At 45.6% G+C, this 27,047-nt stretch overlaps 2 protein-coding genes and 1 long non-coding RNA gene across 20 annotated transcripts in view; 2 read left to right on the top strand and 1 right to left on the bottom strand.

The window, feature by feature from the left end:
- Positions 1–27,047, bottom strand: part of adgrb3 (adhesion G protein-coupled receptor B3) — an 89,354-nt gene that overhangs the window by 21,140 nt on the left and 41,167 nt on the right. For 9 of the 15 annotated variants that reach the window (XM_029175237.3, XM_029175238.3, XM_029175235.3 and 6 more), the window contains 13 exons: positions 25,361–25,522; positions 20,484–20,648; positions 19,705–19,869; positions 17,920–18,084; positions 17,429–17,530; positions 14,066–14,172; positions 13,060–13,257; positions 11,654–11,722; positions 8,813–8,921; positions 4,577–4,723; positions 3,842–3,917; positions 2,972–3,074; positions 2,622–2,665 (listed from right to left, as the gene is read on the bottom strand). In XM_029175237.3, the coding sequence (XP_029031070.1) occupies positions 2,622–2,665; positions 2,972–3,074; positions 3,842–3,917; positions 4,577–4,723; positions 8,813–8,921; positions 11,654–11,722; positions 13,060–13,257; positions 14,066–14,172; positions 17,429–17,530; positions 17,920–18,084; positions 19,705–19,869; positions 20,484–20,648; positions 25,361–25,522 (1,612 nt within the window). The remainder of the gene's footprint in view (positions 1–2,621; positions 2,666–2,971; positions 3,075–3,841; positions 3,918–4,576; positions 4,724–8,812; positions 8,922–11,653; positions 11,723–13,059; positions 13,258–14,065; positions 14,173–17,428; positions 17,531–17,919; positions 18,085–19,704; positions 19,870–20,483; positions 20,649–25,360; positions 25,523–27,047) is intronic. The other 6 variants (XM_029175230.3, XM_029175233.3, XM_029175234.3 and 3 more) reach the window with 3 other exon arrangements.
- LOC114870592 (uncharacterized) lies at positions 6,772–8,428 on the top strand. Its single transcript, XR_003788361.2, has 3 exons — positions 6,772–6,819; positions 7,581–7,861; positions 8,020–8,428. It is a non-coding gene; the product is annotated as an uncharacterized LOC114870592 (long non-coding RNA).
- eys (eyes shut homolog) overlaps positions 23,061–27,047 on the top strand; it is a 183,533-nt gene continuing 179,546 nt past the window's right edge. For all 4 annotated transcript variants that reach the window (XM_055502293.1, XM_055502292.1, XM_029175210.3 and 1 more), the window contains exons 1-2: positions 23,061–23,296; positions 23,675–23,798. The gene's annotated coding sequence lies outside the window, so the exon portion shown is untranslated. The remainder of the gene's footprint in view (positions 23,297–23,674; positions 23,799–27,047) is intronic.

Genomic DNA, 27,047 nt, shown 5'->3' with positions numbered 1-27,047 from the left:
TACTGAGTTTACCACATCCTCTACCTGAGACTGTGTGATTTCTCTTCTAATGTCATTGTTACGTAAGGAGTCAAGCTGGCACTTAGACTCGTGGGGAGGATTTTGCTTTAGCACAACTGTGAGATGTCCGTCATTTCAGACGTGTCTGATAACTAAAATGCTGACATTTAAAAAAGTAATAAAGGTGCATCTGACCTGTTTACCGCTCACTTCTGGCGCCGTGGAGCCGCGTAAATGCCACATAATTCAGTTTTCTCCTCTGCTTCCCACGACACATCAGCCAGTAAAGTAGCACAGGTGAACCTTTAGATCTCACATCTACACAGCGAGTCAAAGCATCACAGTCCTGAGGAGCTCGTCATTAAACCTACAACAGCAGCTCTGGCAGGTGAGTCAGTGTTTTTTTTTTTTTTTTTTTGCTTGATAGCTCATTATCTTGTCAAGAATCATTTTACCATTTAAAAAATATTTTTCCTCCTTATTATTACAAATTATTAGTGCTTTAGATGCTTTCCTGTAGGGCGTAGTTGTTCATACTTTAGCATTTAGAACATTCATGTGTTCAGACTTTGAGCACCATATTTGTAGGTTATTTGAGGTAAGCAAGTACCATTTAAGTCACACAGTGAGAACATATCCTCCACTTCCACACACATTTCTTATTCCTTGAATGCGGTTGCAGGCGTACTTCCTCCTAATGGCCCCATTTTAACATATCAAATAATTCTCATTAAACCGGTGCCTTGATTCAGTGAAACGCACCAGAAGTAAAAGTATAAATAACTCTTGTTGTCTCCGTTGCTCGAGGCCTCGGCTGTGGCATAAAGAACAATGCGCGTTCTTTTTTTTGCCGTTATTAAGATTTAACGGGCGCCTTATTAAAATGCTCTCGTTTGGTTCGTGCTGCGCAGCGAAACATGGGCAAAGAAAGGAAAAAAAACACAAAAAACAAAACAAAAAACCCCGAAAGCCACAAAGGAGAGGGAGCACGTATGGATGTGGAGCCGCAGCTTTGTAGCACACACACACACACACACACACACACACACACACACACACACACACACACACACACACACACACACACACACACACACACACACACACACACACACACACACACACACACACACACACACACACACACGCGTTCCTCCAGTGTCCGCGTGCTCCGAACCTGGACACAATTCTCCGTTTGTGTCCGCGACGGCTAATTGTTACAGTGAGCGCCGGCCGCTCCTTGTTTGCGCCGAGCCAACGTGGCTGACAGATGGCGCATTACCCCCTCAACGAGTGGTGGTATGGTGAGGTGTCGAGCCAACTGTTGGAGATGAACACGGTGATCGTGGCGTCGTCTGAAACGACGAGGGGAAGAAAAAAAACCCGCTTCTATTAAACAGTCGGCCTGTGAAAGTCAGACAAAGAGAGCGGAGCACAGTTGTCCCAGTTGGAGCTTTGCTGTTCAAAAATAGACCAGTTGCCCTCAAATACTACATTAGAGGACAGAGCAGGCACGATTCACAGGCCATTTCAAAGTACAGATAACACAAGCTACTTCAGATGCAGCTGCAAAGAATGATTTCTATGAATGATCATAACCTTAAATCCATAAATCATAAATTACCTGCAATATATCTTTGAAGAGCCAGAGGTGTGTGATACCACTGCACAGTAATGAATGTGTGAACTATCTTTCTGTTTCCAGTGGCTCATTTTTAACTGAAGTTAAAAAAAACAAAAGCGCTGGGTTGATCTGACACATGTTGACTGAAGGAAGGAAACAGTCCCAGCTGTGGTTTGACAGAAGCAGATCAATGCCGGTGTCACTTTACAGCGATTGGAACAAACCACGAGTGGAGATATTACTTACAGAACATAAAGACAATATATGGCTACGGCTCAATACGCACTGACCATAAATATTACTACACGTAGTCATTTCACAATGAGGCTCATATCTGCTTTCTTTCGTCCTAAACGATCAAACACCTGAGTTTTTAATCAACTGAAGCAGGAAAGACTTACAGCAGTTGTGCCAGAACTAAATCAAGTCAGACTTCATGGTCCAGACTGCATTGCAGGTCTTTGTGTACATTTCTATTTGTCATTTACATCTTTGGTCATTATTTCTAGAAGGAGTTTTCCTCCTTCTACAGTACATTACATAAGACTGCAGTAAATGGAGTTAAAGCTGTAGCACCTCAGGCCTTTCTGTCTTCGTTTTTTCTAATCTGTGCCTGTTGTCGTACCAACATTCGCTTGTAAAACATGCATTTTTTCGAGGGCTCCTGACACACACACACTAATGGGCCTTCATGTGATGCTCCGCATCGTGCCGCTTCCGTGCACAGATCTCTGGGCCCGTGATGTACAGCACTGAGCCTATGACTCACGAGTGACTCACACACACTGCGAGTTCCTCACGAGAGTCTCGACGAAATCACAAAGCTGCCGCTACAGGAGAACGGTGCAGCGCGGCCGCGGAGGCTGCGTCAAAGCGCGGGAATCTGCCTCATTTCAAAAGAGATCACAGGCGTGTAATGCTAAAAGCACATTCAGGTCTGAGGAGCTCAAAAACACTGCGAAAAGGTCAAGCAAAGTAGGAAAGCGAGCCCACTTACATTATGGTGCTGTCCCACAGAGCGCAGTACGGGTTCATTGTACCCTGGAAGGCAAGACAGAGAAGAATGTTTACCGTGTGGTGTGATTATAATCCATCATCAGCATTAGGAATCTGCAACACGCTGCATTTCGTCTGCAGCGGCAACTCTGGGAACTCGGACCGCGGAGAGCATCATCTGACACAGTGTGATTTACAAGCACTTTATCTCCAAGACGAAGAAAAAGGCCGGAGCCATTAAAGGGATTGTCCTCGTAATTATCTCACTGACGCGCGCTCGCTATTTAATTACGGAGCCAATTAAGCGCCGTTGTGCGCGGGCTGATGGGAGGCGGCGCGCGCTGGGCTTACGTTTGCCAGGTGAGCCAGCTCGATCTCCAGGTGCGACTCGGTCGCCTTGGGCTCCGGCCTCACGGTCACGGCGATGACCTTGGAGTTCACAACGGTGTGGTTCCTGCAACGAGAAACGAGACGCTCTGAATTCTGGGACGGCGTTGGTGCTTTGAGATCTGTGAGAAGCGGGAATATCAGTCAATCTTCTGGCTAATCAAATATATGTACTGCAGCTTGTGCTGAATGCGAACCCAAATAAGACATACTCAATAACAGCAGGACTTCAAAAGCTGCCCATTATATGTCAAAGCAGCGACACAGGCTGTTTGCCAGCAACGCTCTTCAAAATGATCCAAGCGGGCGGAAAAAAAGAAAAGCAGAATCAAAGGCTCTGACTGAACCCAACGAGACGCTCCTCTGTGTCCCACGCTTTTAAGATCTGCCATTGTAGTCCCGCTTGAAACACTACCTCTGACTGTTGAGTAGGTGACAGCACGTTCCTCTCACTGCGGGCTGAAATCCGCGAGCGCTTCCCGCCGTCACCTCCACACAGACAGGTGAGGCTTTAACAGTACATTCGCCAGTGTCAGTCACTAATGTCACCTTTAATTAACTAAGTGTCTCACGCTACAGTAAACGACTTACAGTGGTGGGAAAACTTAAAGTCTGCAGGTAATATATATATAAAAAAAAAATCATCTAACAGTGTTAATACAGACTGGAACCAGAATAGCTCAGCACCTGTTTGAGTCATTTTAAAGTCCCAGCGACGGGGACATTTACAGAGACACTGGAGTCGGGCACCACCTGTTTCCAAGCTGTGATCTGCTGCACCTCTGCTGCTTCCCAACGGGGGAATCAGAAAACAGGGAGAAATGCTGCTCTTACTTTGGTGAAGGTAGCATGAGGCCCAGCGTCTTGTAGAGGACTGTTCCCAAGATGAACACAGGAGATCCCTCCATATCTGAAGGGGGGGGGAAACAAACAGCAGGTCACGTCCCGATGCGATTCGCAGGTAACAACCAAAGCATCTGTAGACGCTGTGCTGCCACGTTTCTATAACTCAAGGCAAACGTTTAATTGTGAGCAACACTTGGCAGTTTGGGAAGTGAGTGCTTCGTGTCGGGGGCCTTTTCCAACATATTCTCCTGAGTCGGCTTCTTACGCCGTCCAAATGAGAGTGGCTGGATTAGGCGCGAGGCAGAGATTCCCAATCAATCCCTTGTTTTGTTATCTGTGATATATTCCAGATAAGACTGATTGCACCAATTAACCAAATTGCGGTACAGTGGCGGGCGACTGGCAGCGCTTTGAGACAATGCCGGAACTGCTGAGTGGCGAGAAGAGAGTGTGCGACGGAGCGAACACGGGCGCAAAGGCTCCATGTAGAGTCTGAGAGCAAGCAACGCAACAGGAAGCCGCCCGGTAACGTATACGTTTCTCAACAGCAGCTATTAAGCTGATTATCGGGGGTCATTTCCTTTATGGAGAGGTAAACTTGTCATCCGCGCGTACGCTCTCGGACGGTTCGCGCACTGACGGAGCGGCCATGAATCCCGGGGAGGAATGTGCCGGAGCAGAAGTCAGAGGTCTGGGTGAAATACGAGGCGTTCAGTCACGTACCTGCTGACTGGGAAACAAAGAGGCCCTTTGGGATGACCACTTTATCTTCGGAGTTCCTGGCCCAGTCGACCATGCCTTTACGACCCTTCATGGGGAAGTTGATGTCAGTCATCACGGACACCGCCGGAAGTCTCTGGATGCTGGCCACTGCAGGAGCGAAAGCCGGCAACAGAGATGAATAGACATCCAGTGGCTTTTATGAGTGTTCAGATGGCTTCATGGATAATCACCCTGTCTATCAACCAAAACCACGCCAGCCTGTCATCAGGCCGCGTCTCCTTGTCGGATTCAAAGTGCATGCGCGGGTACAGATGTTCCCGGCTGAGGCTTTTAATTCCTTCACAAATGGCTTTCCCATCAAAGCTACACCTGACAACTGGTAGACAAGTAATCTCCTTAATCAGCCTTTCCTTTATTCACCTGCCGAGTCCCTGCGCTAAGGCGGCGACGAGGAGGAAACCCGGGATCAACTGAAAAGGCCTCAGCATTACAAGCGGAGGATAAAGCCGGGCCGGCGGTATCGCACGCGGCCCCCGTCAGGAGCTGCTTCGCTGAGGGGAGCGTGAGGCTAATCCCCCTCCATTGTTCCTTGTTTTCTGCCGGTAATGCGCTGTGAATCCCGGCAGGTCTCGAGCGGCGGCGGTAAAAAGGTGCGCCTGCGGTGGAACGCAACTGTGAAACACAACACGGTGCTCGGGTTCTGGGCAATTCTGCAGGTAAACGGGCCTGTGCACGGGCCCGACGGGCCCAGACAGCGCAAATAAAGCCGTCGTTTAGGAAACGGCGATTCGCCGCCGCTCACTTTTGACAGGGAGGGAATTAAAGCAGCGTTCGTTACGCTGACGAGGGCTTCAGCGTTGACGCAACTGTCCAAGTCAGAAAACAAACACATTTTGCACCGAAAATAAATGGAGCATTAGCAGCCATTGCATGGGTGTGAAAAGGCAATTAATCAATATTAATCTGAAAAATATCCTCTCAAGCATAAAGTATAGCCTCAGAATAGACAGCGGGAATGAAAATGTCAGACGTGCGTGATGTATTCCTGCCCACAAAGCTGTGCTTAATTGTCCAGCGTGTTCCGAGCCCCACTTTGTCCTCCAAGCGTTTGCTTGTAAAGACTCGGGACACGACGCCGCAGTGGCCGGACGCTGCATCACGACGCCTGTATCCGTCCAGGTGTCGGGAGGCCGTCATAAATTAGTGAGGAAATGATGGCGCGGTGTCTGCACTTGGCTGCCACCGATGGGGACGGGACGCGTTCCATCCCTCTAATCAACGGCCTCCACTCGCAGCCAGGGAGCGCAGCAGCTCCCGAGGCCAGGTCTCTGCACCCGGCGCTGCCGTCATGTCTCATGGAGCTGGACCATTCAGAACTACACAGCACTTAAAAAGGACTCAGTCCTTGATGCGTACCGTACATGATTATTCATTAATTATCAGGCAGCTCCTGATTCAGTCCTCACAGTCTCTAAACCATGTCAAAAAGTCTTATACCACATTATTCTGGAGTCATTTTATATTATAAACTTTTCCATTTTAGCAAAAGTGGTCAAACATAAATCTCCAGTTTTCTTCTTCAGGTAAAACATATTCATTTTCCACTGAAAGAATGTTTCCTCACCAGACCTTTATATTCATACACCAGCAGCCAGTGAAGTTGTAGCCAGAGGAGCTCATTACGCCTCTATTTTCAAATAATTGCTCAAAAGCTAAATGGCCCCTTGGCCTCAGTGCTGAGATTTACCAAGCCCTGCCTTCCTCAGTTCTGCATCACTGAAATGCTAATGACACGCGTTCCCAGCGTTCACGGTTCCGCACGAGGTTCTTTAAGTTGAACATTAAAGAGTTTCTTTGTGTTAATTCATTCATCTCATCTCAAATTGACTGCACTTCATGAAGAAAACATGAAAACTGCCCATGAAAAACGTTTTCATTAATTAAAATTGATTATAAATGATTATTCAGCTTCTTAGTAACTATGTAAAAGTTCTGCTCATTGCACATTAATCCTGTTGACTGTGCAGTACAGCGTGTAATATACTTGTAGCTTATAAGAGGACTATTTATTTAACACGTTGAAACTTTTTAAATGTCGTGTGCCAGAATGAACACATGTGAACTGGATTCATCATAAGGAAAACAGGTTATTAAAATTGATGATCAAGCAGCTGGGACTCGTTAACAAGGTTTAGGGAGAAACCAGCACGACGCTCACGAGTCTCACCTGCAGACAAAAGGAGGTAAACGCTTAAAGCAACTTTCTTTTTTTACTGCATTATTACTTAAGCCCCTACGAGAACTAGGAAAAAGTTATATTTTGATTATTCAGTTAGTGAATTGTCGGATTTTTTAGTGATTATTGTTATTTATGAAAAGAAAAGTCAAATGAGATGAAATGAGAGTCAAATGTTTACATTTATAAAATAGAACCTAACTGTTACAATCAATGTGATTGTTGTCTTGTATTTTAATGCATTCAGTTAAAGTGTTTAATCTCTCCAATACAGCTACCAATAACTACATGTATTATTTCCTAATTATATGTTTGGCAACAATATGTTCACTGTGGTGAACTGTTTAAATCTCCATATTATGTATAGACGCATTTAGAAAACCAGTGATGCATGAAAAAAAAACATTCATTATACAGTATGTATGTATGTGAGAAAAACAAATATGCCATAATTAATTTTAGTGGTAAGCAGCAAAAACAGTAAGTCGTGATTGCGCCAGGTATTCGTTTCTCCACTGAGATGTGTCACGACTCCATGTTTACCACCAGACTTTCCTTTAACATCAGGTCTGATCGAGGGGCACAGTTTAGTGCCCCCAGATTTGAGAGCAAACCATTATATAAAACGATACTTTTCTACTTGAACATTTTAAATAAATCTGAGTAAAACTGTAATAAAACACTTAAGTGGCAATTTAGAGTCAGTTTCAGCGAGTAGACTCCATATTGTGTATGAAACAGGGGTCATGTGTTAATGCTTTTTTCCAGCACAGAGGAGTCGGCGGCGCTGAGATCGGACGGCTGCCATTAGCCCAAATTGGAAGAAGAATAAAAAAGGCGTCGAAATATTCTCACATCTCAGAACGAAGTCATTAATGCTTGGCATTATCGAATGCATTCAAGCCTAATTCCAAGTGTCCATTTGCCGCTCACTGTGTTGCATAATGGCATTTTGATGGCTGCATTCATTGTGCCATGTTTGGTATGCCGTTCTTGGGCGCCACCTATTCATCAATATGGAAATCATGCGCCATAAAGAGCCCCTCAGTGTAAGTGTTTGCTCGAAGTGGGTCAAATGTTAGCTATTGTAAAGAATACGGGGAAGAAACCTCTCTCCTCCAGAGAAACCGCCTCCCTGCACAGCTGCACATGCTCACATTCACTTGCATAAATAAATCATGACTGCATTTCTATTATTCCATTCCAGGAAGATGCCATTCATGGCTGAGTAGGAAATGAAACGCCACAGAGACCTCAGACCATACGAGGAGCCGCGCGGCAGAACTTTAAAGGCTCCCCGAGAACATTAGAGAACAGAGACAGTGCTCAAAGAGCCGCGTCCGGATGTTTGCCTCTTTTTGCTTTTTAAAGAAGCTATAATCTGGAAAAAAAGAAGAAGCTATAATCTGGACCAGACTCTGTGGTGCAGAACAATAACTGGGAGGCTCATTACAGCTAAAAAGAAGAATTTGTAACTTACAATTTTAAGAAACTGACAAACAGTCCGGATTTCCTGCACAACAGGCTTTCAAATCTTTGTCAAGGAGCTGAGACGACTCAGAATTATAGCACTTCTGAATGAGTCAACACTTCATTTGACTATGACAAAAAATAATCTGAACCTATGGATGAATAAAAATGTAAGTAATTGTCTTATTGTCTTAATTGTCTTATATAATAATCTCAAACACAAGTGAAATAAATGTCCTCAGAAGAGCAGCCACACAAGCTCCTCATACTGCTTTGGATGCTAAGTGTTTTCATAGGAATTTAGCACATTAAGACCACACGCTCAGTTTTAATTAACATTATTGATTTGCAGTAATTTTACCCCCCAACCGGCTTCACTGAGCTCTGTTTGTCCTAAATTAATGATGGTGGGGGAAATTGACGCTGGGAGCCAGCAGAACACGGGGAATATGTGTCTGTATAAAGGAGGAATAGACGGGAGAACAAGCTGAGGAGTTGTGGGCTGTGAGGGAAAGTGGGATGATCCTCACCCAAGTTCCCAGTCATCAGGTAGGCGTTGTGGAAGTCCTTCATGCCCAGTCCAACAATGTGGATGAATTCCTCTATGACCTGCATGAGCTCCACTGCTCCAGGATAGATCTAAACAAACAAAGACACACATTATTTAATTTGACATACATGTAAAGATCTACAACAATCAATCTGTTGTGAGTAATGTAACCAGTTCAATAACAAAACAACAAAAAAAATGACAAAAATGATCCTTAATATAAAAGGTGGTACTTAATTAAAGCATGCTGTTTTTCTACTACGAGTGCCAAGTCAAGGGTGATTGCCTGGGCTCATGTGCCCCTCTGTGGACATCAGCAATCGGTGAGGGGATAGTGACAGGGATTCATTCAGCACCACGGACAGCTCTGCAAATGGCCCCGCGACGCTGCTAGTCCAGTCAGCTCTTTGTCTCCAGGTCAATAAATCAAAAGCACAATAATCCAATAACCGGTCTTCCAAACGCTGGAGCACTGTAGCTTGTGTCTGTCCAGCAGTGATGGCTCAGATCGGATAAAAGGCTCTGATTTAAAAGCTACCGGTTGTGTCTCCCTTTGATTGTCGAAGCAGAAACGACGTTTCACAGCGTCTGACAGACGACGTTATTCAAATATCATCGCAGGACGTTAACAAATGCGAGAGCAGGCGATAATGATGTCAATGATGAGGCAATTAGAACGACCAGACAGGCATTTAGCAATTAACACCTCGCTCGGGGTTGATGTTCAACAAACACCTGAGGCAGGTATTTTCCTGCTCAGCCCTCGTGTTCGGTGCATTTGCACATGGTCGTGCATGTGCCGCCGCCGCTAAGCCGGGCGAGCGGATCAGCGATGCTGAAGTTGAGAGCCTCTGACACAGCAGAGTGAAAGCCATACTGGGGGAGAAAAGCACATCACGCCCCCCCCTCCTCCCCCTCCCTTCCGGCATGTCTGACGCACAGTGCAGTCATGCTCATTCTGCTGGTCTCCATGGCAACGGCGGGATGTGAAGGCAGTGCAGGGGAATGGCTGCAGCGGAGGCTCTGTAGACAGAGCTCGTCCTCTCTTTGCCATGGTAACAGCGATGGGAGGTGAATACAGTCTTGTGTGAAAGTAAGCACCCCCCCCTTTTAAAAAAAATCTTCTAAGCACAGCAGGTATGAGGCAGAAACAACCTCGGACAGCGGACAAGGACAGCATGTTTGTTTTCACCAATATTTCCTCAACAAAAATGAAACAAAAACAGTCCCATGAATCAACAGTGTTCAGATCCAACTTTTCAGCAGCGACCTAAAGTCATTGTCTTGTCTCTTACACAGTTCTGTTAGAGTTTACATGCGCTGGGATGAGCTGATGAGCACTTACTCAAGAGCTGATGTTCAGCAGCACTTGGCTGGAACTTATATGCTTTAGGTTCTATGGCGGCGGTGAGAAGAATCTAAGATGTTCTTGGCTTCATTTGTGTAATTAACCGATGGAAGGAAAACATGTTTGCGTCTATCTGATTGATACTTAGAGCCAAAACAGGCCAGAATGAAGAGCGGTGCTTTAGCGTTTGCACATGACTGTATAAGGTGATCTCTGCCCACACCCTTAAAACCTCGCCGCGAGGTGTCGCATATGAGTGTTTGCGATGTCCCCACCACGTCCTGTAGCGTGTGGGTGCTTCGCAAACTCACTTCAGAACACTCATTAATGCAAGAAAAGCCAGCAAGTGAGAAAATGTTGTTAACTGTGAAGTCTGAGCGTCGCCTGTTCAAATCAGAAAACACTGCTAAGCCAACGTCCGCTTGGTGCAGAGCCAGAACTGAGGCAGCGCTCCTCAGACAGGCGCATTAATAACTACAGAAATAATTAACTATGTCACATTTCTCTTCTGGGTGTTCAATCACAGAGATAACTTCTTCTATTTCTATCCTTTCTCTGATGCGTCTCTCCGTCTCTGGCACATTCTTGCTGATGAAACTGTTCATTTGTGTGCTCCGCTCACCAAACACCTACCTCCGTGGCCTGCCAAGCTAAGGTTTCAGTAAATAAACACCTAATTACTGCCCGCAGAGGCAGCCAGGACCGGCGCCCGTGGCAAAGATCGACATCCCCCGACCATCGGAGCAGAAGATCTGACTGATGTTCAGGCATGCGTCTGCGCAGGTGATGCCTAATTTGAGTCAAACGTCTCAGCCTGGTCACGTGCGATTTCAGGGCTCGGGTCGTCTCAGGCGCCGGTGGCAGTTTGGAAAATGCGAGGTGTCGCCTCTCAGGCTGATGGATGTGGCGGCCAGAGGACGCGCCCAGGAGCCAATCTCCATGGATAAACACTGTGTCGTGCCTGTACTCACATTTTGATCTACAGTACATGACTGCAGCGCTGCACTCTGTTGCCCCCACACTGTTTTTTTTTTTTTTTTCATCCCACTGCTCCTCCGAGCTGCTTTGCAACGTGAGGACGCCGGACGGAGGGCGTGTGATGCGTTACCGCTGCTGCCGTGACAATGATGCGCACGTGACAGAGTGACTGGTCGCCGTGATTATCGCCGTCACCCGGGTGAAACAAGGAGGAACGGCTCCTGCAGTGCAGGCGCTCGGACAGCTTCTGTGGCGGTGATGCTGCCACCAAGTGGAGCTCTGAGGAACTGGCCTTGTAAATGAGGCTAGAAGTCATTTGTGCTCAATGACCTCGCACGGCGATATCTGGAAGCGTGGCATCGTCTCAGCCCCGGCCCGACTTTCCCCCACTCCCACTCCCACAGTCACACAAACACAAGCGTGTCCTCAGCCCGTTGTGAGGCGCAGCCATGCAGAAACCTGAATTATTTACTAGGTTTACCGCCTCGTGCTTACCTTTTGTGCGTCTTCCCACTTCTCTTTATTTTCCTCCTCCAAGAGGTTGCTGATTATCTGAAAGAAGTTCTGCGGAGAGGATGAAAGGGGAAATACATAACACCCACCCACACGTTCAAGCATTACATTCACTGCAAGAACAGCGTGCACTGTAACGGAGCCGTGGTGAAGACACTGACATTTCTAATCGCAGAGAATCCGGGGTGTCTATAAAGGAGCAATTAATGTCTCTGCGAGGCCGAATTACACGAGTCGATTTACGACTCGGACCACCTGAGAAGAGGCTGAATTTGTGGAGCGGCTGTGACAAATATACACCTTAAACCCCTGCAGCTTGCAGCAAACACTCAACGCTAGAGGTGAGTAGCGCAAGCTGCAATAAAACCAGATGAAAGGGAATGTTTGAGCAGCTGTGTGGATTGTCTTCTGCAGCAGCAGAGAGCAGGGGCTGCTCTGCTCGGGGTGCATGCCTACAGTAGTAATAGGACCCCTGTCTGATCTTTAGCCTTGTTATTTCGTCTGGGCTACAACGTGCCGGAGGGACCGTCTCTCTCTCTTGACACAGGCTATCTTGTTTTCTACTTGAATGCTTATGCTCCCTCTGGTGGTAATGTGCCCACTTTAACACTGCATTAGCGCAAAGGCACACGGAGGGGGTGGGCTGACTGACTGCTCTCCTGACTGCCCACACACACGCACGCGCACACGCACACAAGCACACGCACAAACACACAAACACACACAATACGGCTATTGTAATAACCAGACAGGATGCTTTTCTCATCTAGTAGATTTCCTACACCGGCTGAATGGACCTCCGGTTCCCCGTCTACGGATTACACAAAGGTTGTATTGCCGCACGATATTAGAAGCACATCACAGTTTCCATCCGTACAAGCTGTGCGACAACTAAGACTGAGCTACTAATATTTGTGCAGGAAAAAATACAGAGTAATAGATCCCAATTCAAAACTAGCAAAAGAATTATATAATAATATTCATTCAATTTTCATTTGAAATAAGCAAATCTCACTATGCTCTAAAAACAGGCCTCTCCAGAAAAGCCAAACACGTCGAACCATCCAGACACAGCAGCCCACACAAATACCACATAAAGGCTTAAAAAGACGTCTGTGAAAACGACAAGACTCAGAGGACCTAAATGATGTGTTAGGGATGGAGGTGGGGGATTTGGCTCTAATCGCCATCATCCTATTGACAGAAAGTGGATCAAAAGTCCAGTCAACCTGGACGTGATGAGATGAGACTGGACATCTGCTTATATCATGTTTTTCAGCCTCTGTGCTACTTTATAAAAATGTCTTTCATATATTATTACACTTGAACAAAACAATATACAGTGAAAAATGACTAATGATGAAAAAAATGACCCAGGGTCCGCTCACCTGTACGTCGTCTGACGACGGCTCATAGCTGGCCCTCTTGAAGGTCTCCGTCACGTTACGCAGTATCTCCACGGAAGACAGCAGGTCGCCGGCGTAGAAGTTCCTCCTTTGGGTGAGGTCCAGCAGGTTCTTCGTCACCTGGGACATCCCATCCCCCGCCAGCCCCCGCTGGCCCTTGGCGAGGTGCCCCTGAACCTCCAAAAACAGGAGAAGACAGAACTTGGGGCATCGGCGTCCTCTGAGGGGTCGCGAAGGCGCGCGCTAAGCTACGCGTTCGGAGTAAATGAGGTGCAGGAAATCGGGGAGAAAGACTGGGCTCTCCGAGGCCCTTTATGTGACACTTATGTCTAAGCTGGGCCAAAATGGATTCTGCCCCGCAGATGTTTTGAAATGAGCCAATGTGAATAAAAGAGTTAACTGGAGCAGAAGACACACATTTGGGCAGAGATTGCACAGTGGAATGACAGTTCACATCATTGCACAGGGTTTATGTCCATAAATACACGCTCACAGGTGTGGAGCTGGGCTGGATGTGCGACCTCAGCTCTTCTGAACTACCTCACTGTTCACAAAAAGGTGGAGAGTCACCAAAAGTAAGCTATTGTAGTTCAAAAGAAGCGTGGTGCCGTAACTCACTGCACTAGATGGTATTTAAAAGGCAGTAAAGTGCAACTGCGTCGAATCAGTGCTTGCAGACGTGCAACATATTTCTTAATTAAACCGTCATAATTCTTCCTTATATTCTTTACATTTTCAGGACGAACAAAGACAAACAAATCCTCACACGCCAGAAGCATTAAATCAACCAGTTTAGGAAGATGATGATGACCATTTATCACAAAGAGAAAAATGGCAGGATCAGTTTTTAATTTGCTCCTCTATTGAAAGTGGTTAATCTTTGGCTACAGTATGATGGGGGGGGGGGGTGGATGGGGAAAACACTGGGGAGGTAATTTATGATGCACTGGAAACAGAGGCTGTGAAAGAGAGCTGACTTTGCACCTACTGATTGCTGCAAGTATCTGAATTCATTTGTTATGCATCGAGCATAGCTGGGCTGCTCCCAGAAGGCCATGCCGCGGTGATCCAAAGAGCAGCGTCGACTGGTGGTGCCTGTGGAGGGGGGGAGAGAGGGGAGGGGAGGGGAGGATGGGGATGAAGGGGCGCATAAGGCAGATTAAGGGAGTCGGTTGGGAAAAGGGAGAGAGGAAGGACAGAAAAAAAAAAAAACTAGCTTAGTTCCCGTCTTGCTATCGGAACGGGGGTTTCAAAGGGGGTGCGGCGCTTCAAAGCCACACCCCCTCCGCCCACCTCGCGGCGCCGTGCGCTGAACCCACGCGGGCGCCCGTGCGGCGCGGCCACACGAGCCGGGGGGCTTCACGCGGCGCTGAGCAGCCGCCTACTGTACCGCCGGTACCGGCCTCGCCTGGGCGCCCCCAGGCTCCGCTCAGGGTCTGTAAAATGATGCCCGGGCTGCTCCAACAGGTTTTTTCCATTTTGATTCAATCGCAGCTCGGGTCAAAACGCGCGGTCGAGAGGAATGGGGGATTCACTCGAATGTTCTTGGCAGCGGCGCTCCTAAAGGTCACGGGGGAGCGAGAAAGACGGTTCCTTGAGTGCGATTCACAGAAAGGCACAACGCGGTCACACAATCACACCCAACAACTGCCTCGAACCGATAAGACAGAAAAGAAATCAAAGCTTAGATAGAAATCTTCTGTCTGTGTTAATTTAAAGAAATCGCTTTCAATCGACAACTACAGAAAGACCTTCGCTTTCATGGCCCTCTGCTTTCATTTCATTACACCGCATGAGGTTGTTTTAATGTGAAATCAGCAGAACTGGAAGATACAAATTGCCCGAGGCCCGAATCATTTTCATGTGAAATCCCTGGATCAGAGCTGATTCTGTGTTTACACAACAGTTTTGAAGAGCAAATTTATGATTTTCAGAACCCAGTCTTGTTTTTCAGTTTATTAGCTGTGTATAATACAACCTAATACCACGGACGGTGCAGATTAGTAATGAAACTGACCAGTACTTCAGTGCTCATGGGGTACGCATCACCACATCTGCTTCTTAATGATTATCTACATTTAAAAAAAACATTATAAAAAAAATATTGTTTGAGGACTGAATGTTTTGGGAGTTTGGTCATTCAGTTTTTAATTCAAGAGCTTAGAAATGTGGCTTTAACCGTTGAGACACGCACGCACGCACAAACGCACACACTTTTGTGGGGCTCACAGTCAACTGAGCAAACAAACTTACAAACTAACTTAAAAGTGCTCGGTCCCAACTCCAAAACGCCTTTTGTTCCATTACTTATGGGCCCGGCTGTAACCTTGCACCGTCAGTGATCTATGTGGCGTCACGAAATATATGTCGGCACCGAAGTGCTCGATCAAACCAAGGCTGCACTTCCCTGCGCCCACTGACCTGTCGCTGTCCAGTTTCACAGCATCTCCAGCTACGGTGCCACTTGAAACCAGAGCCGATCTCTGAGCCGCGAGCTACAACGTGAGGCGGATTAGTGAGGCGGATTTCTGTGGATTCGTATATGAGGGATTTAATCCGGGAGGAGGAACAAACACAACGAAACAAAACAAACAATTCTTGCCTTTTGAACCTTGGGCCACAACTGAAGCGGCTCCCGGGAACAGGAGCAAAACACGGTAAAACAAGAATCGGGCCTAATTCATCTGCTGGTGCACGATCACCCTTTCACCCATTAACCCCTTCACTGCTGCGCCTTCGTTCGCATCCTCGCTCCCTCCTCGCCCCCCCCTCGCCTGTGGCGGCGCCCACACCCCAGCGCCGGGCGCTGCTCCTGCGACGACCTTGACGACGCCGGCGACCACAGCTGAGCGGGCGCTGATGCCCCTAACGCGTCTGGACACCGCACCCAGGCGAGTCGCGCGACATTCATGTCACACGTTTTGCCATGTTGCCTTTGCTGATCAATATTTCATCTCCGCTCAGCCGCGCTCTGCAGCCACGTTTCTGTCCGTCCTGGAGGACGGAGCCTCTCTGTGCAGAGTGTTCGGCTTCGTTTCACGCTGAAGGCTTTTTTTATTTTTGGTGAGTTAACCTTGATCTAATTAGAGGTCAAAGGTCGGGAGGTGTTGTTTTTATTTATAGCTTCATAATGTAGGGTTTATGAAACCTGCTGACACTGGAGCTGTGATTAATGACTTAACAAATAAACTTGAACTAACCTGAACCAGTGTTAGTGGACAGGGCGACGACCTGTGCTTTGTAACTGGCCCTTATTTCATCATATTATGCAGCTTCTAAAGCCTCGGGTTTTCTGGCAACGTGATTCAGAACAGAAACGCACCTGTTAATTTAAACATAATTAAAACGACTCGGACCGACTGACCTGATCACAGATCATGATGCAGGTTAAATCCTTAGAAATCCAGCACAGAGAGAGGAAAAGGCCCCAAACGCCTTCAGTGTGAAACAGCGGGAACGGCTTCATATCTCGTGTTATTACCTATAAAACTAATGGCGAGCTGGAAAGCTAATGTCATGCTAATAAATTTTACCCCGCGTAACTTTGCCGCGGGTCGAGCCAGCTGTGAATGGCAGCCAGTGTGCAGCTGGTCCGGGTCCTCCAATTAGCCAGTTTATGGTTAAAGGAGCCTGATTCTTGACGCTCGCAGCAGCTCGCAGTCGGGTCAGCGCCACACTTTCACGCCCCGCAACAATCCTCTGTTGTCTCTCAGCGCCTTGACCTCCAACGAGTACAACAGTGGAAGCACATGGGCTCCTCTCCTTCGCCCTCCTCTTCCCAGTGTTGGTCCCTCTCGCTCTTATGCACATATTAAAGCCTCTGCTTAGCGTCAGAAAACAAACCTCCGCGTGCTTTTCTTCAACGGCGCCCTCACAATCGCAGTTACAGTTACACGGGACGAGGCGCCGGGTGCAGCCGCGAGTTACATCACCGCATGCGGCGAGGGGATGAAGGGAAACGCGCCTTCTCCTCAGATGTGGGGGAAAAAAAAAAAAAACTATTCTGGGAGCAGATATGGTTTTATTATGATGACACTTCCCTGTTTTTCACGCCATTGGAACATTATGCGGGCGAGTTAAAAAGCAAACATTTGCTGTGTAATTTCCTCCTCAATAGGCTGCTCGCTGTGTTGACGGAGAATCCGGCATTACATGCAAACTAGCACTAAGCACAGGCGCCACGCGACCGGCACAATGCCGCCATTGTGACAATCTGGGATGCGAACAACAACACAACAGTACAATTTAGTCTGCATCATGAATATGCAAATATGCAGGGTTTCAGTTACAGAGCTCAAAGACGGGTCAGAACACGAAGCCCAGCCCAAGGACCGGCCCGCGGTGCTGTTACCTGTGGCGTTGGGTGGGCATCGGTTAAAGGCCATCTCTCCAGACGGCGTCCGCCTCCACACCATCGACACTGCATAGTCCTCGCCGCAGATCTCATACGGCGCTGGGGAAGAACAGCGGAGCAGGAGTTACAGTACGACGCCGGCGACAAGAGCTTTTCAGGGTTTTCAGTGTGATGCAAGGATTTCTTGGCGTTTCACAAAAGAGTTATGGAAATGTAGGGGATCAAAGCTGCATAATGGTGGCGAACAAGCGCTGCTGTTCACAGGTTAATATTAATAAAGGATGATTCAATCCCTGAAGCTCGGTGTGTCTGGACGTCAGCTGGCTCCTTCATCCACCTGCATCCGTCCCCATTCATCATTCATCCGCGTCCACTCATTTGTTCCCCCTCTTCAGTCACGTTCTAACTGGTCTCTCGCTTCTCCCCCGACGGGGATAATTACCTCCCTCTCTCTGTGGGAGAGTCTGATCCCCCCCCCTCCCGCTCACCTGGGCAGCGTTGGTCGCTGCACTTTCGCACCTCCTCCCCGTTGCCGTCGCACTGCTGCCCGGTCACCGCCGCGCCCTGACACACCCGCGCCCGCCTCTGCCAGCCGCCGTCGCAGGACTTGGAGCAGCCGCTCCAAGGACCCCAGGGATTCCACTGGCCGTTAGCTGCAACACAGCCGTGCCCAGTTAGAAACACACACATCTCCCAGTGGCACGAAACCAGCAGAAAATCGACCTGGAAGATTTGTGATATTATATTTATTACCTGTTATATATAATGCAGTCAGTTTGTAGATACGAAATCCTTTATACAGGTCTTTTCCCCCGAAAGACGTGTGTTTTATGGCTAAAGGGCAAACTGTAAGTTGTGGTTATTCACCTCACTTTGCCCAAATTAAAAAAACATTTATGCTGAAGTTTCCAAAACCCAGCGCCATGTTTTATGCCCTTGTAATGAACACTGCTAAATTGTGCATTAGCCAAAAAAAAAAGCAGATGCTCCCCCGTAGCTATGTAGTAAATCACATGCCCTCGTCTGGACGGAGGGGAGAGCAGGAAGCACGCTGCAGTCTCACCCCCTCCCTTCACACGCGCAGGTAGATTTCATGTCCTACAACTAACCTCTGTCCAGGTTGCTTCCGGAGAGAAGAATTAAAAAAACAAAACTCGCCACACACACACACACACGGAAAGTGACCTGTTGGCTAAAACTCTCTGCAAGACATGGATCACATAACCATGGGAGCGGCTGATTCGCCCGGCGGATGCAGGCGCATGTGTTTCAAAGGGCCCATTGCGCCAGCGCTCGTGAAACACATAACTTTGATTCAAAACCCTGCACAAGTCTTTATTGCAGTTATTAAACAGTATTTTGACTTTATTGTGCTTTGATTCATTTTTAAAGAATGCCTGTTGCCTTTTAGCACACTACACACCACTCAAAGGAAACACCTATGCCTGGATACTTTGATGTTTTTTTTTTTTTAAATTGGTTCCCAAAAACAAACCAATAATGCTTTGCTGTGAAAAACAACCACGCAACGCTGAAGGACTCATAAATGGACAAGCTGTATAATACAATCTGTCACTGTCAGACAAACAGCATCTCCTGCTTCATTATCATACACGCACGTTTCAAATACGCCTTCACCAGCAAGTGGTGCTATTTTAGTGGTGGTAGTGGAGACTGGTTTCCACAGACCTACAGATATCGGAGAGGGATCTCTGCCACACGCATGCTTCAAAAATACAGATACAAAAAAAAAAAAAACAAAGGGAAAAGGAAAACTGCAGTTTTTACGCTGCTGCATTGAAAATTGCATCAGGAGATTATGGGAGTGCTCAGGCCCTTCATATGATCAGACAATTCAAAGCCTGATGGAGACCACTAAGCTGACATCTTTGAGCCTCTAATACATCTATGATGTTGACAGACAGTTTGGACAGCTAACCCTGAATTACGTGAAAGGCACACAGTATATCTAACTGGATTTTACAAATCCAATTGATAGAGCATGGTCTTAAGCATTATTCTTGATTCTTACAACACAGTGATGATTCTTGCCACAGAGCTTTACAATATGCAATAAAAAAAACACTCAGCTCAGCAATATCTGCTCCATATTTAACCTAAACTTCATAGCCATGCTTACAGTACTGGTGATTATAATAATGATGATGGCAGTAAGGGAGGTTTTTATTTTTTTTTTGTCTCCCCTCGCCGCTGTTGCAAACCGATATTCAGACATCAAAGCGGATACAGAATTAAGAGGCTCAGGATTTTACCTGTGCAGTCAGGATTATGGCACTCTCTGCTTTCTGCCCAGTGACCGCGACACTCAGATCCCCCATGGGCTGCCGCTGAGCACTGCCTGGTCCTCTGCTGAGTGCCATTGGCACAGGTCACCGAGCAATCGCTCCAAGAGCTCCACTCCTGCCACTGTCCGTCCACTGAGGCACCAACCACAACCCAACAAGCATGTCCCAAATGAAGGGAAAAAGAGGGCAGACAAAAATGGGAGGAGATATTCAGATCACTATTCTTTTTCAGATACACTGTAAGGCCAATGAAAAGAATTATTCATGAGTGCGAGTGGATTTTGAGGAATTGTACGACAGCTATGTTTCTGCTGGAAACAGCCAAAGGCAAGAGTGAAATACCACATAAGGCTTTTTTGACGTCTTTATTTTAACCTGCCTTCTGTTTTTCATGCCTGGGCACAAAAGGAAGCATTTGGGACTGAGTGGTTCTCACTGGCTCTGTTGCCACAGCAAAGCTAACATTTAGTATGTGGAAAAACTCATCACCACTAATCTGCTTACCATTCACGGGCAATTCTGGGTAAGTGATTTTGACGTCAGTATTACAGTACTGACTCTCAACAGGGTCTCCTAAACCGCATTACTGTGTAAGCACTATTACTTTGAAGGCAGCACTAGGCCTGCGTTCATTCAGGCCATGTAATTCACCTTTATAATCTTAAGTATTGATTACATGGGTCATTTGTAGTTGAAACATTTCTCTGATGCTTGTGTCTTTGTTGAGATCAGCAGACAGATGATACCTGGGCACAGGGCTATGTTGCAAAGCTTAGTCTGGGTCTCGGGTCCGTCACAGGCCCTGCCTCCATGCTGGGGAGGAGAACACATCCTAGTCCTAGTGCGGTGCCCTCGGCCGCACGTGAATGAGCACAGGCTCCATGGTGACCACTCCTCCCACACACCGTGTACTGTGGGCACAGAAAGGGCGTCAGGCCTGATCAATGTCTCCGAGGCTGCTATGGCATAAACAAACCCATGACAAACTGCACGGTGCCACAAAGGAAACAAAATTAATCAAAAGAATTAACAACAAAACGGATGCAAATGAAATAGTGAGCACACAGACAGTGGTGGGCACTCGCTTTAGTCACCTCATTCAGTCTTGTTGTAATAAACGCCGGGCCAAGACTTCACACAGAGGTTAAGGTAAAGAATGATTCAAATGTCAGTCTTTCACGTGGCAGTTTCATACACACGCACAGCGACAACACAGCAGGAGTCCTGACTGTCTAAGCCAAGGTGAGGGTGAGAAGCAGCGGGTCTGCCCAGTGTTACAGTTTATTAGGTCTTCTCAGATGACTGCGAATCTAATAGCGGCGGATCTTCAGGTTAATGCGGGCTGACAGCGGTTCTGCAAATCTGCTGTTGCGCCAACATACAGTAGTAATCATCATTATACACAAAGCAGACAGTGCATATCCTGGTTCCAGTCCTCTGAGTAACTGGCCACATTTATTTTGCCTGGTAATTGGTAATGAAATGACCACTGAACCCAAGTATCAGCCCAGACAGCCCAAATCCGAAAAGGAAATTGCCAGAAAGGAGACTCGGTGTTGGGTTTTGTACGGCATTATCTCATCACATGTTTATGCCTGGGGACAAACTGCTGAAACCGATTTTACAGACTAGTTACTGTTCCTGAACACGTGAGACATGGCGCTAATGAAATCTACTATTACTGCAAACACCTTCGATGCCTTCCTTGTTATCGATGAATTATCACTGACCTACATTCAGCCGCTTATGGAATTACATACTGTATCTGAAAATACATATTTTATGATGAAAATCATTACAGATCAGGGGTGGGTGTCTGAGTGGAGGACGGGTGGATGAATGTTCCCTAACAAAAGTGTAACTTTATAACAGTTTTTTCAATTTAATGTTAAACAATAGCTGGCAAAAGCATCCTCCGACTCGCTTTTTGGTTTGCGTGTGAGCTTAACTGGGTTCTGGTTGACAGATGGTGAGTCTTCATCGAACTGTAGAGAATATTTGCTATTGGCTCAAAGTTTTACTTTGGAGAGGGAAATATGGAGATCTGAGAGGCAGACAGACGAGAGACGCCTCCTGTCTTGTCTTGGCACTTTGCGACGCTCCTACAAATGCAAATGTACACTGTGATATGAAATGATCAACACACTTCTTTCAAAATGTACAGTTTAACCTCTGATATTAATCTCTGCAGCAGCTGCCACCTTCTTGATGTCAGTGATAAAGTACATTTACCAAAAGAATTAAAGGCTCTCAAATGACCTTTAGAGGAACTGAAACAGTGTCATACCCAATTCACACTGTAAATATTTATTTTGTATCAGAAGGATTATAAAGCCACACAGACAACTACAATAGGAATAAGAGGGTGATGTGGCTGATTTACTTTTTTAGATGTTTAGATTCAATTGACAAATGCCAAATGTAAAGAAAGCTTCTATGTTCTGCCGACGTCAGATGGGATTTGGGCCCTTGTACGTCAGGATACTCTGGTCCCAGGGAAGTGAGGGTTGTTCTTTGGAGAGGTCACTATCTGCAGCTTGTGTAGAGGATTAAAGTTCCTGCAGTACAACAGTTAGATCTCAGGATCAGTTGTGGAGCCGTTGGATCAAGCCAATGGTTCGCCGTGGAGCGAGCTGCCGTCTGTCCCGGCCCCCGCCTCAGGGCACTGCTTTGATGCTCTTAGCGAAGTGTCCCGTGGTGGCTAAAGCGTTTACTTTGAACGTCCGAGTTCAAAGCAGGTAGGAACCACAGCTAGAAATGATGGAATAGCATTTCTGTCCTTTGTGTTCGTGTGCATCCCACCCCCTGAACTGACGCCACAATTTGTAGAGAGCAATCATACTGTGCTGCTAGAGGTGAAATTCCTGGACCAACATAAAATGGTGGCAAGGTAAACACACTGGCCAAAATGTTTTCATTAATTTTTAATATTTTATATATTTTATATTTTTTCCTGCCTAATTGCATCCAATCTGCTTAGTTGTCCCCTTCTCCCCTATATCAACATTATCCAGGCTGCCTCTCATGTAATACTGCACTTGGGGCCTTTTTGCAACGCAAAGCAAATATGAATGGCAAATTCATCAGTGATCAACACTGGCTTCATAGTCCTTCAGGCGTAGGTTCACGTCTCCTGATCGATTTGCTGTATAATGTCAAACAGCAAGATCCAAACAGTTTAAATAAGTGCCTCTCTTATTAGCGAGCGAGGTGGAAGCGTGAAACTGCACCTGTATGAACACAGCTCAGTGATTCTGCCGGCTTCCAGCAATTATGAAAAAGTGTTTACGTTACCCAAAAGTCAAATTTTATTGTACTATACCACGTAAATTTTACGTTTCCTGTTTTTATTATAAAACACCTGTTTCACTCTATCGTCTATAATAAATGAAGCCTTATTTTGAAAAGTTTCGTTTTAATGATACGTCCTGCTAATGTTGGCGATGGCCACAACGCCGCTAACAAGCAAACGCAAGCTGTCGCTGCCTCCTCCACATCACCGCTGTCGTCGAAAGCTCACGGACAAACCTACCTCTTAGGTTCCGTGTCACCGAGAAAAGTAAGACTTAATTCAGTTCTGCCTTTAATATCCTGAACTTCGGAACGGCCTCAACAAGATGTGCGCATGCTCGAACAAGTGACAGGTTTACGCAGGAAGCTAAGCTAGCAGCTAGCTAACAAAAGTAGATATAGCAGCTAATGTTACTAAAAAGACCCTTGACCTCATACGTTGTGATATGCCTATTCTGCTATTATTATTATTGTCATTATTATTATTATTAAAACCGCTTTTACAAATAGTATCTGATATATTTTTTTACAAACTGGAATGTCTTTTACTCAAGACAATAACTGCATGAGGTGCCGGCAAAATTTTATAAAATCTATAGTAATTTAAAAAGGATGCTTCACAAAGCAAAAAATGTGTGTTTGGCAGGTTCATTTCATTACTGTACGTGGGATGAACGTCATGACAACATGTGTGGAGGCCCAGGATTTGTACCAGCACTGCAGCTATTGCTCCCCGATGATGTGGATTTCCTGTTGATAACAGCTGAAAGGTAAGGTTCCTCTTAGACTGCAGTGGCATGTCTTCAATTTAACCGTGCTCTCTTTGGGATGTGTCCTTCTGCCTTTGGCATGCTACAGTTTGAAGAAAGCAGATCGATCTGTCTGCCTCTCAGAATATTTTATATAAACTCTTTTATGTGGCACCAAGCCAGGTGGGATTTCTTGCACCAGTTTCTACAGTAGCTAAGTACAGATACTGCTTTAGTATATGAGCTGAATTTTGAAGACAATATGGGAAAATTATTCTTTGATCCCAATCCTAAGTTTTATTATAAGTAGAGGAAAAATTCTATATTGATGTATTTGCAGGCAATTTAACAACAGTGAAGTGCATTTTATCTTTAAAGCCCTCTAAACAATAAACTAGGCAAAGCATAGAGATGTTTAAAAAGACTCAGCTTTTGCTATTTTCTTTCTAAAAATACCTCATCCTGTGAGAAAAGTCAAAATTACTTCAGCATTTACATGGCCCAGTTATTTTGTGATAAGTGTTTCTGCTTTATTACATGACAGGAAGTTCTGGGTCCACAATTAGCCACGAGCAAATGCGTAATGTCTGCAGGTCTTGAGATAAATCAGAAACAGTAATGAATTCACATGGGCAGCTCTGTAAGTTGTGGGTTTAAATTAATATAATTTTTTCATGGAAATTAATGCATATACCTGGAATTGGGCTGTGCAGAAGGAACTGGAATCTCCAGAAGGAACTGGAATCGTTGCACTGTCTGAGCTTGGTATTAATAGCCAAAGAGGAGTCATAGAACGACTGGCATTTAGGCAACTGTTCTTTTTAAATGAGTCATTCTCTTTTCAGCTCTTGGTGTACGTGCACGGTAGGAGAGTAACTCTCATTAAAACTGCCAACTTCCCACTTCTACTGAAAATGCAGTGCAATGCATCATAAACGACACTGTCAGAGGATGCATTTTGCAACAAGCCCTATACTGTGCTAGCAAATATATTCAAATAAACACATTGCTAAATCAACATATTTATCTGCGTAAATGATACCAAAATAGATAATATTGACTTGTTTACAGTGACACGCAGTCCTAAACAACTGGATCCACACAAACAAGCATCAGCCGCCAGTACGAACAGCATCTGATGCTGATACCTGACTATCAGTGACTCATTTTCCATGCCATCATGTGTTGAAGAAGAAATGCCTTACAGCTCGTTTGAAGAAATGATGCCAAGCTATTTTAAAATGCACGGCTGACCTTCAAGGAAATGAAGCTGACGACATATCAGTATCTACTGCTCCCCAAGCTCCATGCAGAACCACGTCATTAAACCATTTCAATGCTGATGAATTGCCTTACAGTTATGTGAAATATGAAACACAAAGTGATGATGATTAAAAAAAAAAGGAAAACACATTCACAAAATAACATCAAAGAAGGAAAACATCAGATTAATCATAACGGCAGTTGTTAAAAGTATAACTTTAAATTTACACATTTAAAAGTTTAAAACACAACAACACATTTCCTCCCATATACAACAATGAGAAAAACATTAATATTCAAGAATCTGCGACTAACACTACCTGGACAAGGGGCAGTGTTATTGCAAACCCTTGATTCTCTTAAAGGGCCGCTGCAGTGTGTTCCGTATGGTGAGACACATGTTCTTGTTCGCACCTGCGACCCTTGACCGCATGTTACAGAGCATGAGCTCCACTGGGACCACTCCTCTGCACCTGATTCACCTGTGTGGGAGAAGGGTGACACTAGTTAAATGCAGCAATATGGTCCTAGGTAGGGCTATAGGAGCAGGGTGGAGCAAGGTGGGCTGGATTGAGTAAAACGTAGGCGTGAGGTGAGCTTTTAGGATTTACAGGACACTGTGATATAGCCTACCTTTGTGTGATCTTTGATAAATTTATTCTGCTGATTAGCACTTTCATTTGTAGGAGGCACAGAAAAACATTTTTGTGTCCACTTTGCAGAGCCATTGCATTAATAGTGGCTTTTTATTGTGGAGGAGAAGTGCGTGAATTAATTCGCCTTTTTACAACACATTTTATTTATACAAAGATCACAGAGAAGGTGTAGCTGTGATTATGAAAGTCAACAGGAGACAGTAGCGTGGCAACTGTTTCACTTCATTTAAGACAAATCATGCATTTCAGTGAAACCCAATAAGATGTTCATACAAAATGACAAAATGAGCAAAACAAAGCAAATTTGTAAGTACATGACGACATGCAAGGAAAGGACATCTGAGAAAATAAAATGGAATTTAATGGGTGTTAGTTCAGATAGAAGCCTGACTTATGGAATCCCTTGCACTGCAGCAAACTATCTAGTTTCCTTGACAACAGTGGAGAAGTTTTAGATAGTGATTTCAAATAATTTTCAATCCATTTTAACTGCTAAGTCGCAGGCATAGAGGAAAATGAGAAAGTTAGCGCATTTCATTCAGCAGATTATAGCCATTTTCTTATGTGAGTGTGGCTCAAAGCAGGCTGTTCTATTCAAATTTCAATTGTGCCCAGAAGAAAATGTAACAGGTTGTAATGCAGCCACGAAATGAAAATGGATTCTGTTTTTATGGTTGAGGTCTTTGAGTCTGCCGTAAATAGGGGTTTTGGCAAGCAGACTTTAAATGTCTTAACTCATGTAGAGATATTGTGTTCAACTTATGTCATAATAGTAAGGATCATAGTTGTGACACTTTTCAACAAAAAAAGGGTAATCAGAAGAAATGGCACTGAGCCTTTTAAGCTTTATGCTCAAAACGGGCACATATGAAAAATCTATGAAAGGCTAAATAAAGTTGTATATTAAGATGAGGCAGTGGGTGAATTCTGATATTCTGAATGAAAAAGACATGAATTACTTGGTAACAGGTGAGAGGACAATCAAATTCCTGCAGAGTAGTCACCGAATAATTGATTTGATTATGTTAAACCCTCAGGTGAAGTATGTCTTTTCTTTGAGGCTTTGCGCATAAGAAAAATACTTTAATGCAATTGCAGCTCTGAATACATTTATGTCACTGGAAGTCGTCAAATGATATTAGAATTTTCAGCACAATAGGCTTTAGCGTAGTTTCCCCAGCACATATCAGGGACACATAGAATGAGCCAAATAGGGAGCTAAACCCTGCCCCTAATTTTGCAGATCATAAAATAGGCTGAAAGGTGGATCAATTTGTTAAATGAGGCAGTACAGGGACAGTAAATAGTGTGAGAATGGCAAACGGAAAAGCACAGCGATGTGACTTGACAG

The sequence above is a fragment of the Betta splendens genome, chromosome 15 (assembly GCF_900634795.4).
Source record: "Betta splendens chromosome 15, fBetSpl5.4, whole genome shotgun sequence".
NCBI classification, from domain to species: Eukaryota; Metazoa; Chordata; class Actinopteri; order Anabantiformes; family Osphronemidae; genus Betta; species Betta splendens.
Note: the sequence above shows the minus strand (reverse complement) of the source record. Positions and strands in the feature narration are given on the sequence as shown.